The following is a 17,130-nucleotide window of genomic DNA, read 5'->3' on the forward strand; positions in this document are numbered from 1 at the left end:
AGTAAAAACATTGATTTCCTTCCTAAGCCAAGAAGCTCAGTCCAGGAGTGGACTATGACCTAAGTTGGTCCAATGAGAAGAAAATCAAATGTTCAATGGTTTAGGGAAGAAAAAAGCTCTCTCCTCACCCTCCCACCCTCTAAATATTGCTGTACCACAAGTAAACCAGCTTAAGAACAAAAACAACCATAGAACAAGTCACAGCCAAGAGAAAAACAGAGCTCTTAATACTGCCAACACCTTAATCAAGTCATTATGAAATCCCAACTACTGCTGGGTTTCTCAAATATGTCAGCCAATGAACTTTCTTTGTCGTTAAGTCAATCTAAATTGGGTTTTTAGGTACAGGTCTCCTCAGTATCTGAGGAAGATCTGCCTTAGATACCAAAATCCAAGGAAGCTCAAGTCCCTTTTATCACATGGGGTAGGATTTGCATTTCACCTGCCCACATCATCTGGTATACTTTCAATAATTCCTAGATTAGTTATAATACCTTATACAATGTGAATACTACGTAAAAATAGTGATACTGTATTTTTGTATTATTTTTCATTGTTACATTGTTATTTTTTATTTTCTTTTTTTCCCAAAATATTTTTTTTTTGAGACAGGGTCTTGCTCTGTTACCGAGGATGAAGTGCAGTGACACGATCCTGGCTCAATGCAACCTGCACCTCCTGGGCTCAAGCCTTCCTCCCACCTCAGCCTCCCAAGTAGCTGGGTCTACAGGCACAAGCCATAGTGCCTGGTTAATTGTTTTTGTAGTTTTTGTAGAGACAGGGCTTCACCACGTTGCCCAGGCTGGTTTTGAACTCCTGAGCTCAAGCTATCCGCCCACCTCGGCCTCCCAAAGTGCTGGGATTACAAGTGTGAGTCACCGTGCAAGCCTCCCAATGCTTTCAATGCATGGCTGGCTGAATCCACGATGCGGAACCCACAGGTGTAGGACCTGTGGATACAGAGAGCCGAAAGTACTTCAAACCAAAAGCCCCCTAACTGGTACACAGCTTTCAAAAGCCAGGCACTGCAGCACACGCCTATGGCCTCAGCTACTAGGGGAGTTGACGGGCGGGGGACTGCTTGAGTCCGGATGTTCAAGACCAGCTTGAGCAACACAGCGAGACCTCATCTCAAATATATTAATTTAAAAAATAGTAAGTTAATTTTTAAAAGTTTTCTTTGCTCTTATCTGTGCAAATAAGGCAAATTTAGATTTTTTTTTTTTTTTTTTTTTTGAGATAGAGTCTTGCCCTGTAGCCCAGGCTGGAGTGCAATGGCGTGATCTTGGCCCACTGCAACCTCTGCCTCCCGGGTTCAAGCGATTCTCCTGCCTCAGCCTCCCAAGTAGCTGGGATTACAGGCATGGGCCATGACGCCTGGCTAATTTTTTTGTATCTTTAGTAGAGACGGGGTTTCACCATGTTGGCCAGGCTGGTCTCAAACTCCTGACTTCATGATTCACCCGCCTTGGCCTCCCAAAGTGCAGGGATTACAGGCATGAGCCACCGCGCCCAGCCTATATTCAATTATTTTAAAGCAGAAGACATTTTACCTTGGCTTCCAACTGATTGGCAAAAAAGGGAGGGTTGCACATGCAAAAGTCATAGATTATCTCAGATTCTTCTTTAAGAGCATCCATCAGGAGTGTCTTCTGTGGCACTTTCACCACTAGGAGAAAAAACAGGACTGTGAACTAATATTAATGTTGCAGTGGTTCTAAAGTATAACCGCGCACTGCATAATGATTCTTTGGTCAACTGCATATATGACGGTGGTCCCGTAAGATTATAATACCACATTTTTACTGTACCTTTTCTATGTTTGATATGCTTAGATAGACAAATACCATTGTGCTAAAATGGCCTTCAGTATTCAATACAGTGACATACTGTTCAGGTTATAGCCTAGGAGCCACAGGCTATTACACATAGGCCCAGGTGTGTAGTAGGCTACACCATTCAGGTGTGTGTGAGCACACACTACGATGAAATCACCTAACAATGCATTTCTCAGAATATATCCCTGCTGTTAAGTAAGGTGTGACTGTATGTCCTCAGACTCTTCGACAGTACTCCCTTCAGGAGATGGAGTTTAATTTCCCTCCCCTTGAGTATAGGCTGCATTTTACGGACACTCAAATAGCTTCATGGAGAGATCCACATGGCTATGAACTAGGGTTTCCTTCCAAGAGTCGTGTGAGTGAGCCGTGAGTAAGCCATCTTGGAAGCAAATCTCTACCACCCATACATCCTTCAGATGACTGTAGCTCTAGCCAACAACTTGACCGCAAATGCATCAAAGTGTCTCAGCTAGAACCACTCAACTAAGCCATGCCAAAATTTATGACCCATAGGAACTATGAGATAAATATTTATTGTTTAAAGTTGCTAGGGCCAAGTGTGATGGCTCATGCCTGTAATCCCAGTGCTTTGGGAGGCCAAGACGGGAGAACTGCTCGAGACCAAGAGTTCCAGATTAACCTGGGCAATACAGCAAGAACCTATCTCTACAAAAATTTTAAAAATAAGAAAATTATCTGAGCATGGTGGTATGAGCCTGTAATTCCAGCTACTTGGGAGGCTAAAGTGAGAGACTGCTTGAGCCCAGGAGGCTGAGGCTGCAGCGAGCCATGACCACGCCACAGCACACCATCATGGATGACAGAGTGAGACCCTGTCTCTAATTAAAAAATGGGTTTTTTTTGTTGTGTGTGTGTGTGTGTGTGTTTTTTTAAAAGGCTCCTAGCGCCGGGCATGGTGGCTCATGCCTGTAATTCCAACACTTCGGGAGGCCAAGGCAGGTGGATCACTTGAGGTCAGGAGTTCGAGACCTGCCTGGCCAACATGGTGAAACCCTGTCCCTACTAAAAAATTACAAAACTTAGACGGGTGTGGTGGTGGGCACCTACAATCCCAGCTACTCAGGAGGCTGAGGCAGGAGAATCACTTGAACCTGGGAGACAGAGGTTGCAGTGAGCAGCAGATTGTGCCATTGCACTCCAGCCTGGGCGACACAGCAAGACTCTGTCTCAAAAAATAAAAAAAATAATAAAAATAAATAAATAGGCTCCTAGATTTTGGAATAATTTGTTACACAACAATGGAGAAATAAAACAAATGCACTAATAATATTAATGTCTCCCCTTACAAAGATATGTTCAATACTATGAAGAAAAGTCTTATTTCTTTCATAAAGAGACATAAAATCTCTTTAACGGAAAAAAAATTAACACTGCTTTATACACAGAATGGTCACAAAGCTAAAAAGTAACTAATCACAAGGGGATTTGACTATTTCTAGCACAGTTCTATGTACTGAAATTATTATTTGTTTTTGAGAAACAGTCTCATTCTGTAGACCAGGATAGAGTACAGCAGCGAGATCTCCACTCAACTGCAACCTCTGCCTCCTGGGTTCAAGCGATTCTCCTGCCTCAGCCTCCCAAGTAGCTGGGATTACAGGTGCCCATCACCACGCCCGGCTAATTTTTGTATTTTTAGTAGAGATGGAGTTTCACCATGTTGGTCAGGCTGGTCTCAAACTCCTCACCTCAGACAATCTGCTTCGGCCTCCCAAAGAGCTGGGATTACAGGTGTGAGCCACCGCACCCGGCCTATGTACTGAAAATTAAAAAATGGTGTAGTTTAATCAACAGTAGGGTTTCCTTCCTTTTAAAATCTTGGTGACTAAGTTACTTCATATATAGTCAATTCTCATTATCTGCGCTAGTTATATTCTACAAAGTAGCCACAAATAGTCAATGAGTGAATACTGAACCACTGATTCCCAGGGGAAATACAGGGTTAGGTTCCTACAAGTCTCTCTTCGTATTTTCATCAACTGATAGACACACAACCTTATTTTATGGTGTTCCTGTTTAAAGACACTTTATCGAATATATGTCGCTGATTCACTAACACTGAACTCATGGCCAACAGCACTACAGCTCGCATCTGAAGGAAGCTTGTCTAACACACGTTTTCTCTGTAAGGCACATCACAGCCTTTTTGCACTGAGGAACACGAGACAGCCTTTCAGCACTATGTTTAGGGACTATTTTAAACAGCAAAATCACCAAGAGACAGCACAAAAATGAAAAAGAAAAAAAAAACCCAAAACGTGGTATTAAATAGACCAAGAAAAGGACGCTTGGTTCACAGTCCGGAAGCTGGAATAAGAAGGCAGAGCATTGCCTTGTTGAGCCTCAGCTGGGAACACGCACACTGGGGCAACTCCAATTATTTGCCACTATGCACAAGTCTGTGAATGACCACAAAAGTACCATGAATGTCAATTTTAAGTTAAAAATAAATTTTAGGTTGGGGGCAGTGGCTCATGCCTGTAACTCCAGCACTTTGGGAGGCTGAGGCCAGAAAATCACTCAAGCCCAGGAGTTCAAGACCAGCCTGGGCAACATGGTAAGACCCCATCTCTACAAAAAAAAACACACAAAAATTAGCCAGGCATGGTGGCACGCACTGGCAGTCTCAGCTACTCACAAGGCCTGAACATAGGAGGTTGAGGCTACAGTGAACCACTACACTCCAGCCTGGGTGACAGTGAGACCCTGTCTCTAAAATTAAATAAGTAAATACCTTCATGCATACAAACATATACATACACTTTAGCTATTGATAAACTAATTGTAAAGTTTATTTGGAGAGGCAAAAGACTCAGGATAGCCAACACAATACTGAAAGAGAAGAGGTAAGTTAAAAGACTGACACTACCCAATTCTAAGACTTACTACAAAGCTACTGTAATCAAAACAGTATGTTTTTAGTGAATGAATAGATCAACAGAAGAGAATAGATATAGTCTTTTCAAGAACTGATACTGGAACATCACTTGGACATCCACATGCATAAAATGAATCTAGACAAAGACCTTATATCCCTCACAAAATTTAACTCAAAACAGATCGCAGACCTAAATGCAAAATGCAAGACTATAAAACTCCTAGAAAGTAACAGAGTCCTGCTCTGTTTCCCAGGCTGGGGTGCCGTGTCACAATCTCAGCTCACTGCAACCTCCGCCTCCCAGGTTCAAGTGATTCTTGTTCCTCAGCCTCCTGAGTCACTGGGATTACATGCATGCGCCACCACGCTGGCTAATTTTTGTATTTTTAGTAGAGATGGGGGTTCATCATATAGGCCAGGCTGGTCTCGAACTCATGACCTGAAGGATCTACCCACCTCAGCCTCCCAGCATGCTGAAATTACAGCACTTTTTGGATATAATACCAACAGTACTGTATACCATTCCTTAAAAGAAGGGATCAATGGCCAGGTGCAGTGGCTCATGCCTGCAATCCCAGTACTTTGGGAGGCCAAGGCGGGTGGATCACGAGGTCAGGAGATCGAGACCATCCTGGCTAACACAGTGAAACCCCGTCTCTACTGAAAATACAAAAAATTGGCCAGGCACGGTGGCGGGCGCCTGTAGTCCCAGCTACTCGGGAGGTGAGGCAGGAGAATGGTGTGAACGCAGCAGGAGAATGGTGTGAACGCAGCAGGCGGAGCTTGCAGTGAGCCGAGATTGCGCCACTGCACTCCAGCCTGGGTGACAGAGCGAGACTCCATCTCAAAAAATAAAAAATAAAAATAAGAAGGGATCAATAAGCTGGGCTTGGCTGGGGGCAGTGGCTCATGTCTATCATTCCAACGCTCTAGGAGGTCCAGACAAGAGAATCACTTGAGGTCAGGAGTTTGAGACCAGCCTGGGCAACATGGTGAAACCCCATCTCTACTAAAAATACAAAAATTAGCTGGGCATGGTGGCAGGCGCCTATAATCTCAGCTACTTGGGAGGCTGAAGCAGGAGAATTGCTTGAACCCAGGAGGCAGAGGTTGCAGTGAGCCAAGATCATACCATTGCATTCCAGCCTGGGGAACAAGAGCAAAACTAAGTCTCAAAAAAAAAAAAAAAAAAAGAGCAAAAGGCCTGAACAGACATCTCACCAAAAAAGATATATAGATGGTAAATAAGCACATGAAAAGATGCTCCACATGAATATCAGGAAAATGCAAATTAAAATAATGAAATACCACTACACGCCTATTAGAACGGCCAAAATCCAGAACACTGACAGCACCCAGCACCCAGTGCTGGCAAGGATGTGAGCAACAGGAACTTTCATCCATTGCTGCTGGGAGTGCAAAACAGTACTCTGGAAGACAGTTTAGTGGTTTCTTACAAAATTAAACATACTATTACCATAGCATCCAGCAAGCACACTGCTTGGTATTTACCTAAAGGAGTCAAAAACTTACATGCACAGAAAAAGCTGTGCACAGATGTTTCTCACAACTTTATTTGTAATTGTCAAAATTCGAAAGCAATCAAGATGTCCTTCAATAGGTGAATGGAGAAACTCTGGTACACCCAGATAATGGAATATCAAAATGAAATGTGCTAAAAATAAATGAGCTTTCTGCAATTAGAGAGGCAGCAGGAAAAAAAATAAATTAAAAGAATTAAAAAAAGCTATCAAACTATAAAAAGACATTAGGAAATTTAAATAAATGTCACTAAGTGGAAGAAGCCAATCTGAAAAGTCTATATACTGTACGATTCCAATTATATGACATTCTGGAAAATGTAAAACTGTGGAGACAGTAAAAAGGTCAGTAGTTTCCTGGGGTTGGCAGTGACAGATGGACAGTTGAGGCACAGAAGACGGCAGGGCAGTGAAACGATTCTGTGTTTACCGTACTGGGAGATACATGTCAGCTTCATTAGTCCAAAACTACAGAATGTACACCACCAAGAGGAAACCGTAATGTAAAGTATGAACTGTGGGTGATAATGATGTGCCAGCATAGGTTCATCACCTGTAACAAATATCCCACTCTGTTGGGGGATGCTGATAATGGAGAAGGCTACGCGTGTGTGGGGGCAGGGATATACAGGGAATCTCTGAACCTTTCACTTCATTTTGCTATGAACCTAAAAATGCCCTAAAAAATAAACTCAACAAACAAACAAAAAACCCCCACTTAAAGTCTCTGGAAATGTTTCTAAGGGGTTATAGCAAATAAAGAAACATTTATTCAAGAAAATCTACTAAAATAAATGAATGGATAAATAAATAAATTTTGGCAAATAGGCAAATTCACAAAAAAAGAATCCACAAATCATAAGGATCAACTGTAGTTACTATTTTCTGAGTTAATTCTGGTATCAAGACAGCAAACCCAATTACAAAGTGCCAGATTTTTTTAAATTACCGAAGTCTGTGTATTAAAGAAAAAAGTAATGAAATGCGTTAAACTAAAAAGGCAGGTGAAGACACAAAGTTTGGAGGCATTCATTCTGTGGCGCTAACCTTTTATGAGATCAGATAAGTTATTCTGTTCCACATTTTTCTTTGCATAGTTGAAACACATATCATCCACTTCCGTTGCGAGGAAATACCAGCCATTCAAGGTTGCTCCAAGTAAGGGGTAGATGCAAGATGCCCCCGTGCCTAATAAAATAAAAATACAAAACACATTCTACACACCAGAGGGAAAGGTTACAATAATCATGAAAACACCATTCTTCTCAGAATTCTGTTTGCAGACAGGGTCTCACTCTGTCGCCCAGGCTACAGTGCAGTGGTGTGATCACGGTTCACTGCAGCCTCGACTTTCTGGGCTCAGGCGATTCTCCCCGCTCAGCCTCCTGAGTACCTGGGACTACAGGTGCATGCCACCATGCCTGGCTATTTTTTGTATTTTCTGTAATTTTTGTGTTTTTTGGCAGAGAAATCACAAGCTGGTACCTGATTTCATACATGTTATGGCTACTGGGTTCCCTAGTCATTCGTGTATGTTAGTCTTACCTCCTAATTAGATCCAACTTCCTAAAGGATCGAAACCTTGCTGGCCTCCTCTTTAGTGTGTTGTATAAAAAATGAAGAACACACAAGCAGAGGTCGAGGAATACATGACTAATTCACCTAAAATGCTCAAAACTCAGCTGATTTACTTTGTAAAGAGTCTTCATTTTAAATCTCATACAAAACTCAATTTTCTTAAAAGAAAACAATGTTATTTGTTAAAATGCCTTTGTAATATCTTAAAATGGATCAATGTACATTCCATTCTCCAAAAGCAGGAAAAAATATGTAGGGTATAAAATGTTTATTATATTAAACTGCTGAATTACCCAAATGTCTGTAAGTTGTCAGCTGAAAGAAACAAAAAGAAAAAAGAAAAAAAAAAAAGCTAAACTAAAGAGATAACTCATCTCTCAGATGAGGAGACATGGGAAAATATTTGGTTTGGAGCCACGACATCAGAGTCACTGGCTAGCCCCACCACAGTTTCAAGGGAAGCACTCAAGAGGCAAACACTCCAGGCAAAAAAAACACTCTTTGACCACTAGGGTTTGGTACTAAATTATGTAGAACCCCTAGCCCTGGACTGGACTATATACTAACCAAGAATATTGTTTTTACAGGCTGGGCGTGGTGGCTCACACCTGTAGTCCCAGCACTTTGGGAGGCCGAGGCAGGTGGACCACCTGAGGTCAGGAGTTCGAGGCCTGCCTGGCCAACATGGTGAAACCCCATCTCTACTAAAAGTACAAAAATTAGCTGGGTATGATGGTGGGTACCTGTAATTCCAGCTACTCAGGAGGCTGAGGCAGGAGAATCGCTCGAACCTGGGAGGCAGTGAGCCGAGATCGTGCCATTGCACTCCAGCCTGGGTGACAGCAAGTCTCTCTCTCTCTTTCTCTCTTACAATATTGACTATCTTGGCCAATTAGATCCTAAAGAGTATATTCAAGAGAAGAGTGTTTCTCCCAAAAGCCTAAAGCAGTCAGCCTCTACCAGCCACTCTAGGCCTGCTCTCATCTGACCATATCCCAATTCCGGTCTAGCCTTGTAAGGATTTGCCAGGAAGAAGCAGAGGCTAGATACTCCTAACCCAGAGGAAATCCAGACTCGTCATACTGCTTCCTCATTACGCATCCTGAACAGGCTAGTAAAAGATGATGGCCGCAACATTTAAGCTCTCCGACGGTCACGGTGAATGCTGCATTGCCTACCATGTTTGCCCGACAGTATCCTGGCCCCAGTGCTACTGGACAAGCACGTCCTTGGATACCTGTGGAGCAGTGAGGGAAGGCGTGGTAAAGGGTATTCGAGGTCCTGTCAGAAACCACAGTTCTTTGGCTCCTGCTAGCCATTCTAGTAAGCCAAACACACACACAGTAAGAACATGTCAGTTGTACTTTCGACTCTGTAGGAAAAAAATCCAGACCAGATCCTTGACTTTTATACAACTGCCTCTCTCTTCAAACTTCAATTTCATTTAAAAGATAAAAAAGTGCACTTACCTCCAGGGTAATAAATACACATAAAAGATTTGTCAGCGCCAAAAAAAGTTTCTTAATTCTTAAGACCCAAAGACTTGCACTCTAATGGAACGCAACAGATTCTCTACTAGTCCTTTACAGGACAGAATGAAATCCCCTCAGAAAGCCAAACGACATTTTTAAATGGGTAATAATCTTTGGAATGACAAATAAAAATGGAAAGTACGTAATGGTAGAATTAGAGCAAACTGATGGAGTCTGGGGGAAGAATTTATATAGAACCCTAATTAGAATGGATGTGATTGCAGTTAGGTAGTGCCCCTTGTGAAGAATTGAAATCCATTAACCTCCTCTATCCCCAAGTGCTATTTTAGAGGGTTTGGGGCATAATTAAAATCAAATTAGTACCAACTAGGCTGTCAAGCTTTTTAAGCAAACTAGCTGAGAAGCAGAAGAGGTGAGAAATGCAGAAAGGTGAGAGACGATGACTTGGCTAGGATGGCAGTGGAGATGGAGAGAAGTAGATGATTTCAGAAGTATTTAAGAGAGAAAGTCAACAGGAAACAGTGACAGACATTTTTTCACTGCGTGTGGAGAAGCAAGTATCAAGGACCACAGGGTGGACCATGGTAGACTCACTGAAACAAGAAGCAAAGAGAACCAGGATTAGGGAAACAGAGTGTGGGTTTGGTCTTGGACATACCAAGTCTGAGATGTTTTTCAGAAATCCAAGTTTCTCATATATATGAGATTGGAGGTCAAGGAAAGTAATCTGAGTTGGAGGAACATATAAATATGTGATTTATTTGCATGGAGGTGGGAAATCGTCATAGAAGTGAATGCAATTACCAGGGTAGGGTGCTGAGTGAGAAAGGAGCTAAAGGCTGAGCCTTATGCAAGGAATACCAGTATCTAGTGGTCAGCTACAGGAAGGTATGCCTGAAAAGTGGAGAACAGTGCAAAGAAATGAAAGAGGAAACCAGCAGTCTGGTGTCATGGGAGCCAATGAAGGAGAGTGAACAAAAGAGAAAGGAGGGATCAATAAATGCCGCTGAAAAGATCATGTAGGATGAGGGCTGAAAATGCATGCAAATATCAAAGTTAAACATTTACTGCTATCTAGAAATTAGGACTGCTATTAATTCTACTCAGTTAGAAATAGAGGCTGGGCATGGTGGCTCACGCCTGTAATCCCAGCACTTTGGGAGGACGAGGCAGGCGGATCACCTGACGTCAGGAGTCTGAGAACAACCTGATCAACATGGTGAAATCCCATCTCTACTAAAAATACAAAAATTAGCCAGGGGTGGTGGCAGGCACCTGTAATCCCAGCTACTTGGGAGGCTGAGGCAGGAGCATTGCTTGAACCCGGGAGGCGGAGGTTGCAACGAGTCGAGACCGTGCCATTGCACTCCAGCCTGGGTGACAAGAGCAAAACTCCGTTTCAAAAAAAAAAAAAAAAAAAAAATCAGAATACGAAGACATCAAATAATCCAGAGTAAAAACAAAGCCCAACAGACACAGACATCGAAGTGGTAATCTGAAAAGCTAAATAGGGCCAGGCGTAGTGGCTCATGCCTGTAATCCCAGCACTTTGGGAAGCCAAGGCAGGTGGACTGCTTGAGCCCAGGAGTCAAGACCAACCTGGGCAACACGAGACCCCATCTCAAAATAAAAAAATTTTTAAATTAAAAAAATAAAATGAAAAGCTATATAAATAAGAGCCTCATTTTCATTTTGTACTTCCCTTAACCTCTTGCTCCCTGTTTGGACTGACAATCCCTTCTCAAGAGAAATCAGTGGGAGAAAAGGCCAGGTGTAGTAAAAAAGAACGGTAATGCAGGCTGAGGATCCCTAATCCAAAATGCTTGGGATGAGAAGTGTTTTGGATTTCAATTTTTTTTTCAGATTTTGAAATATTTGCACTATATTTACAGGCTGAACATCCCTAACCCCCAAATCTGGAAAGCTCCAATGCACATTGCCTTTGAGCAGCATATCAGTGCTCAAAGGTTGCAGATTTTGAAGCATTTCGGATTTTCGGATTAAGGATGCTCAACCTGTATCTGTAGCCAGCTTCTTTCGTACAACAACAAATACCCAGTAGAAAAGTTTACAAAGAATTTGATCTTGCAAAACTTATGAAACCTATGTTTAGCCAAAAAAGAATTTAAAACGATATACCTATGTCAATTCCTCTTCGGAGAGTACTTTTGTCAGAATCCTGGTGACCGATCAGGTCTTCTACCCAGTGAATATAGTTGAGTCTCAAGGGAACTGTGGGAATTAGTCTCTCCAATGGAATATCAATAGAAAGTCCAAAATCTTCCCTTAGGAGAGTACAAGTCAGAGCTCTGACTGCTTCGGGGTCTTTAAAATTAAGGCTGAGGAATAAAGAAAAAGAAGTAAAACTGATTAGTAAGATTCACTATGTTGTACAAGCTCTATGGCAAACAGGCAGAACCAAATACCCATCTGAACCTCCCAGAGAGATCACACATAGTTACACAGAGCACTCATCCCAGTGGCACATACACATGAGTGTTTCACACAGTCACAGCTTATGAAAAGCAGTACAATCCTCCACCAAAAACACTGCATATCCGTATATGGAGCACAGAGATTAAATGACTCGGCTCAAATTCCTGTCTCGTCGTCTCCTTACTGTGTGACTTTGAACAAGTCATTTACCTCTATGAAAGTGTTTCCTCTGCTGTGAAATGAGGACAGTAATACCAATATCACAATGCTACTGTGACATGACCTGAGAAGTACTTAGCATAATGTCTGGTGCATAATAACTATTTTACAAATGCTAGCTGTTTTTACTCTTACCATCAACATCATCTGACATTAGCATTCCTTGAAAATCCTACTTAAAAGTGGAAAGAAGTCAGTATAAAAATGTTTAATAATGAACACAGGATAAGATACTTAAATATGACATATTACAGACATCAAATTTTAAATGTAACTTTTTAAAGCTTTATGAAGTATAATTCACATACTATAAAATTCACCTGTAAGTGTACAATTGAATAGTTTCTAGTATATTAACAGAGTCGTGCAACCATCATCAAAACCCACTTTTAGAACACTCCTATCACCCCAAAAAGCAGAACTCATGACCATTTGCATGTCTTTCCTCATTTCCAACTTTAGCCTGAGGCAACCATTGATGTACTTTCTGTCTTTATAGATTTGCCTTTTCTGGGCATTTCAAGTAACTGAAATCATAATGAGGTCTTCTGGTCACTTAACACAAGTTTGTGAGGTTCATCCATTTTGTAACTTGTCAGTGTTTCACTTCTTTTTATGGGCGAATAATGTTCCATAGTAAGAATAACTACATTTTGTTTATCCATTCACCAGTTCCTGAACATCTGGGTTGTTTCCATCACAGTCATGATGGATTGTTGACCATCACGAACAATGCTGCTATGAACATTTACATACAAGTCTTTGTGTGGACATACGTTTTCGCTGCTCTTGGGTAGACAGTCAGGAATGGATCATAAGATATATTTGTATTTAACTTTTTAAGAAACTTGTACCAATATAACTATGTTGATGTCAAAATACTGCTAAACTGAAAATATTAAAAAAGAAAATCAACAGACCTTATTTATAAACAGAGCAGGGTCTTTTTTGGTTTTTGTGGGTTTTGTTTTGTTTTGTTTTTGAGCCAGGTCCTCACTGTCTCCCAGACTGGAATGCACGGTGTGATCATGGCTCACGGCAGCCTCAACCTCCCAGGCTCAAGTGACCCTCCTGCCTTGGCCCCACAAGTAGCTGGGACTACAGGTGCACACCACCACACTCAGCTTTTTTTTTTTTTTTTTTTTTTTTCGTAGAGAAAAGGGCCCAGCCCATTATGTTGCCTCAACTGGTCTTGAACTCCTGGGCCCATGTAATCCTCCCGCCTCAGCCTAAGTGTTGGGATTGCAGGCGTGAACCACTGCACCTGGCCAACAGAGCATTTTGAAGAAAGCAGAAAGTCAGTAGATGGGGCTATGAAAGGGAGGAGTTTTGAAACTACTTAGAATTCTGCCCTTAAGGTGTCTGGTCAGGCAACAACACATCCTCAAACAGCTTCTGGTCTGGACTATCTCCTTTTCTGCTCCCCTGCCTGGTCATCAAATGACCAATCAATGGAAAAATTCAATGTCCATCGGGATGCTTGAGTGCCAAGACAGAAGGAAGAGTGCTGTTTCCACCCAGCAACTATGGAAACTTCAGGCAGGTACCATCAACCCAATCTCTCTCCACTCCCCACAGCAAAAATGTTCTAGTATGGAAGTTAGGAGATCTGGACTCCACTTTTGGCTCTGCAATCAATTTGCCATGGATGTAAGTCACTTCAGTTCTTAGGTCTCAGTTTCTCCACCTATAAAAGTAAAGGACTGGCCGGGCACGGTGGCTCACACCTGTAATCCTACCACTTTAGGAGGCCAAGGTGGGTGGATCACCTGAGGTCAGGAGTTCGAGACCAGCATGGCCAACATGGTGAAACCCCACCTGCACAAAAAATACAAAAATGAGTCGGTCATGGTGGCGGGCACCTATAATCCCAGCTACTCAGGAGGCTGAGGCAGGAGAATCACTTGAGCCTGGGAGGCAAATGTTGCAGTGAGCCGAGATCAAGCCATTGCACTCCAGGCTGGGTGATAGAGGGAGACTACACCTCGGGGAAAAAAAAAAAAGTAAGCGATTTGACTCAACAGGCTAAGGGTCCTTCTTGCTGGTATTTTATGACTATGAGGAATATTATGACCTAGTACAATGGTAGTCATTAAATATTTGTCGAGCAAATTACAGACATGGAACTGTTGAAACAGTTACTGAAAACAGAATAAACAGTAAACATTTCCATTACCTTCCAGTCTGATATGATGAAAAATTCTTTATTCTTCTGTTATATGATGCCAAACATACAGCAACACAATTGAACACATATTAAAGAATAGACAGCCAGTGGTTGTTAGATAACATGACCTACTCTTTCAAAAAACTGTTCAGAAAAAACATACCTTGGCCGGGCACGGTGGCTCACGCCTGTAATCCTAGCACTTTGGGAGGCTGAGGTGGGTGGATCACCTGAGGTTGGGAGTTCGAGACCAGCCTGACCAACATGGAGAAACCCCAACTCTACTAAAAATACAAAATTAGCCAGGCATGGTGGCGCATGCCTGTAATCCCAGCTACTCAGGAGGCTGAGGCAGGAGAATCGCTTGAACCCGGAAGGCAGAGGTTGCAGTGAGCCGAGACTGTGCCACTGCACTTCAGCCTAGGTGACAGAGAGAGACTCTGTCTCAAAAAAAAAAAAGAAAAGAAAAGAAAAGAAAAAACATACCTTTCACAGGAAAAGACCTTGCAAAAAGATGGATGATGGGCAGAATCAGATTTCATGAATATAGATTTGTTATCTATACAAAAATTGCATTCCATACCTGAATATAATGATTTCTTCTGACCTCTAAGAATGCTTCCAGACACGAACTTATAGGGAGGAAAATGGAAGGGATGAAGAATGAAGCTTTAATATAATCTACAGCAGACAGAAACAGGATGACTATAGTGGACTCTGAAGAGACACAGCCAGAGCCTAGAAGCAATGACGCTCCCATCGCTATGAGCATACCTAGAGTGCCAGACCTTGGTTTCCAAATAGTACTCCCCAAAGGAATCGGAGTTCCTTGGATAAATGGTTATTCCAGAATTGGAAAGGGAAGTACAAGATAAACCCGAAGCATTTTATTGTATTAGAAAAGAGGACATGCTGGAAGGAAGATAGGAACAAATCAGAAGTACACTAGACCCTGCTTGATGGGGCTCCCTTTGGCCAAATCTGTGTCAATGTGAATGAAGAAGGCTAACAAAGGATTATAGACCATAGAATAAAATACATGAGTCCATCCTTAAATGTAGAAGTAATGAAAGAGTTAGATAATTACATTTGGCAATCGCCATGCTAATAATTGTTTCAATTAAGAACCATCAATGGATGCTAAAAATAATGAGTAAAAGTTTGTTGAAAAACAGGATATTGGGCTGGGCACAGCAGCTCACACCTGTAATCCCAACACTTTGGGAGGCCAAGGCAGATGGATCACTTGAGGTCAGGGGTTCAAGACCAGCCTGGCCAACATGGTGCAACTCCATCTCTATCAAAAAACACAAAAATTAGCCAAGCATAGTGGCACATGCACCTTTAGTCCCAGCTACTCAGGAGGCTGAGCTTGGAGAATTGCTTGAACCTGGAAGGCAGAGGTTGCAGTGAGCCTAGATGAAGCCACTGCACTCCTGTACGGATGACATAGTGAGACCATGTTTCAGAAAAAAAAGAAACAATGACAAAAAAAAAAACCCCAGGATATTTACACAGTCACAACGTACTTCTCCACAAATTATCAACTACCTTGATAATGATATCAATTATCAGATTATGAAAGGATAAAATAACAGTAAAATGAAGAAATCTGACAGATACCCCCTTAACGAAGTGACCAAAGTTAATACCCCTAATTATGAAACAAACTGATATTATATGCTTCAACGATACAGAGAAGAAGAGAAAGGGATACAGCAAGCAAGACCCAAAAAAGCAGGCACAATTAAACAAAATTCAGGAATGAGATAGTGGTCGTGGTTGTACAAGTGTCAATATACTAAAAACCACTAAGTTATGAGAGTGAATTTTATAGTATATGAACTATATCTCAATAAACAAATGAAATGGAAAGGAGCAAGAAGTTTTAAAAAGTAAAGAAAAAGTAGTAAACATATGAGAGGTTAATAATGAAGACCCCCTTACAGATAACTGGGGATTCTGAATAAGAAAACCAAAGGATTAGAATAAAGAAATATTCAAAGACATGATTCAAGGTAACTTTCCAGAAACAGAAGGCTCACTATGTTCCTAGGAAAAGATACAGAATTAGAAATACCAACACCTAGAAAAATTACCAGACTTTAAGGCTTACAAGAAAAAAAAAATCCTTTAGATATCTAGGCAAGTAAGCTAAACAATTGATTTTGGGGTTAGGGACGCAGTAGGGTGAATGAGGCTGCCTTTAGATGTCCACACAGCACCATTCAATAGTAGAAGACAAAAGAACACTGACTACAAAGCCCTTGGAGGAAAAAAAGTGTGACACAATTTTATGCTCAGCCAAACTTACTTTGATTATAATGACAACAGATAAACATTTTGAGTATACAGGAACTCAAGGAGTAGAGTTTTCATGAGCTCTTTGTGAAGAAATTCCTAATGGAAAAAGTTAATCAATTGAGATAAATTAAGGAACTACAGTAAGTCTTCACTTAATATTGACAATAGGTTCTTTGACTTTAAGCGAAACCATACATAACAAAATCAATTTTTTTCTCATCACTTATAAGGAAATGACATTATTAGAGGACCTGCTATACATCATTTCATTCACGTCGCAGTTTCCAAGAACCTACTGGCAACACTAACTGAGGACTTACTGTACAGCAAAACAACTGGCACTGAGCAGTTAAGCCATTTTAACCAGAGAGCTAAGATGAAAACACCTGTGAACCGTGGCTACATAATAAAATGTAAGTGTTTACAAACCATGACAACATACACATAATCAAAATTCGGGACAGGAAACAGGAAATGGAGAGGGAGTTCCTCAGCTTTTATACACACGGTCAAAAGACTTAATTTAAGGCTGATAAACTAAGTAGCAGAGATAGAAGCACGCATTTAGGAAGATAAACTGGCTGGGCCCAATGGCTCACACCTGTAATCTCAGCACTTTGGGAGGCCGAGGTGGGCGGACTGCTTGAGCTCA

General features: G+C 41.6%; 1 protein-coding gene across 2 annotated transcripts in view; it reads right to left on the bottom strand.

Moving 5' to 3' along the window:
* METTL16 (methyltransferase 16, RNA N6-adenosine) overlaps nucleotides 1–17,130 on the bottom strand; it is a 94,995-nt gene that overhangs the window by 48,306 nt on the left and 29,559 nt on the right. For both annotated transcript variants that reach the window (XR_010152752.1, XM_054669916.2), the window contains exons 4-6: nucleotides 11,492–11,691; nucleotides 7,329–7,469; nucleotides 1,554–1,669 (exon numbers count right to left, since the gene is read on the bottom strand). Coding sequence is in view for 1 of the 2 variants with exons in the window: in XM_054669916.2 (XP_054525891.1) it covers nucleotides 1,554–1,669; nucleotides 7,329–7,469; nucleotides 11,492–11,691 (457 nt within the window). In the remaining variant the exon portion in view is untranslated. The remainder of the gene's footprint in view (nucleotides 1–1,553; nucleotides 1,670–7,328; nucleotides 7,470–11,491; nucleotides 11,692–17,130) is intronic.

Source organism: Pan troglodytes, chromosome 19 (genome assembly GCF_028858775.2).
Source record: "Pan troglodytes isolate AG18354 chromosome 19, NHGRI_mPanTro3-v2.0_pri, whole genome shotgun sequence".
Lineage (NCBI taxonomy): Eukaryota > Metazoa > Chordata > Mammalia > Primates > Hominidae > Pan > Pan troglodytes.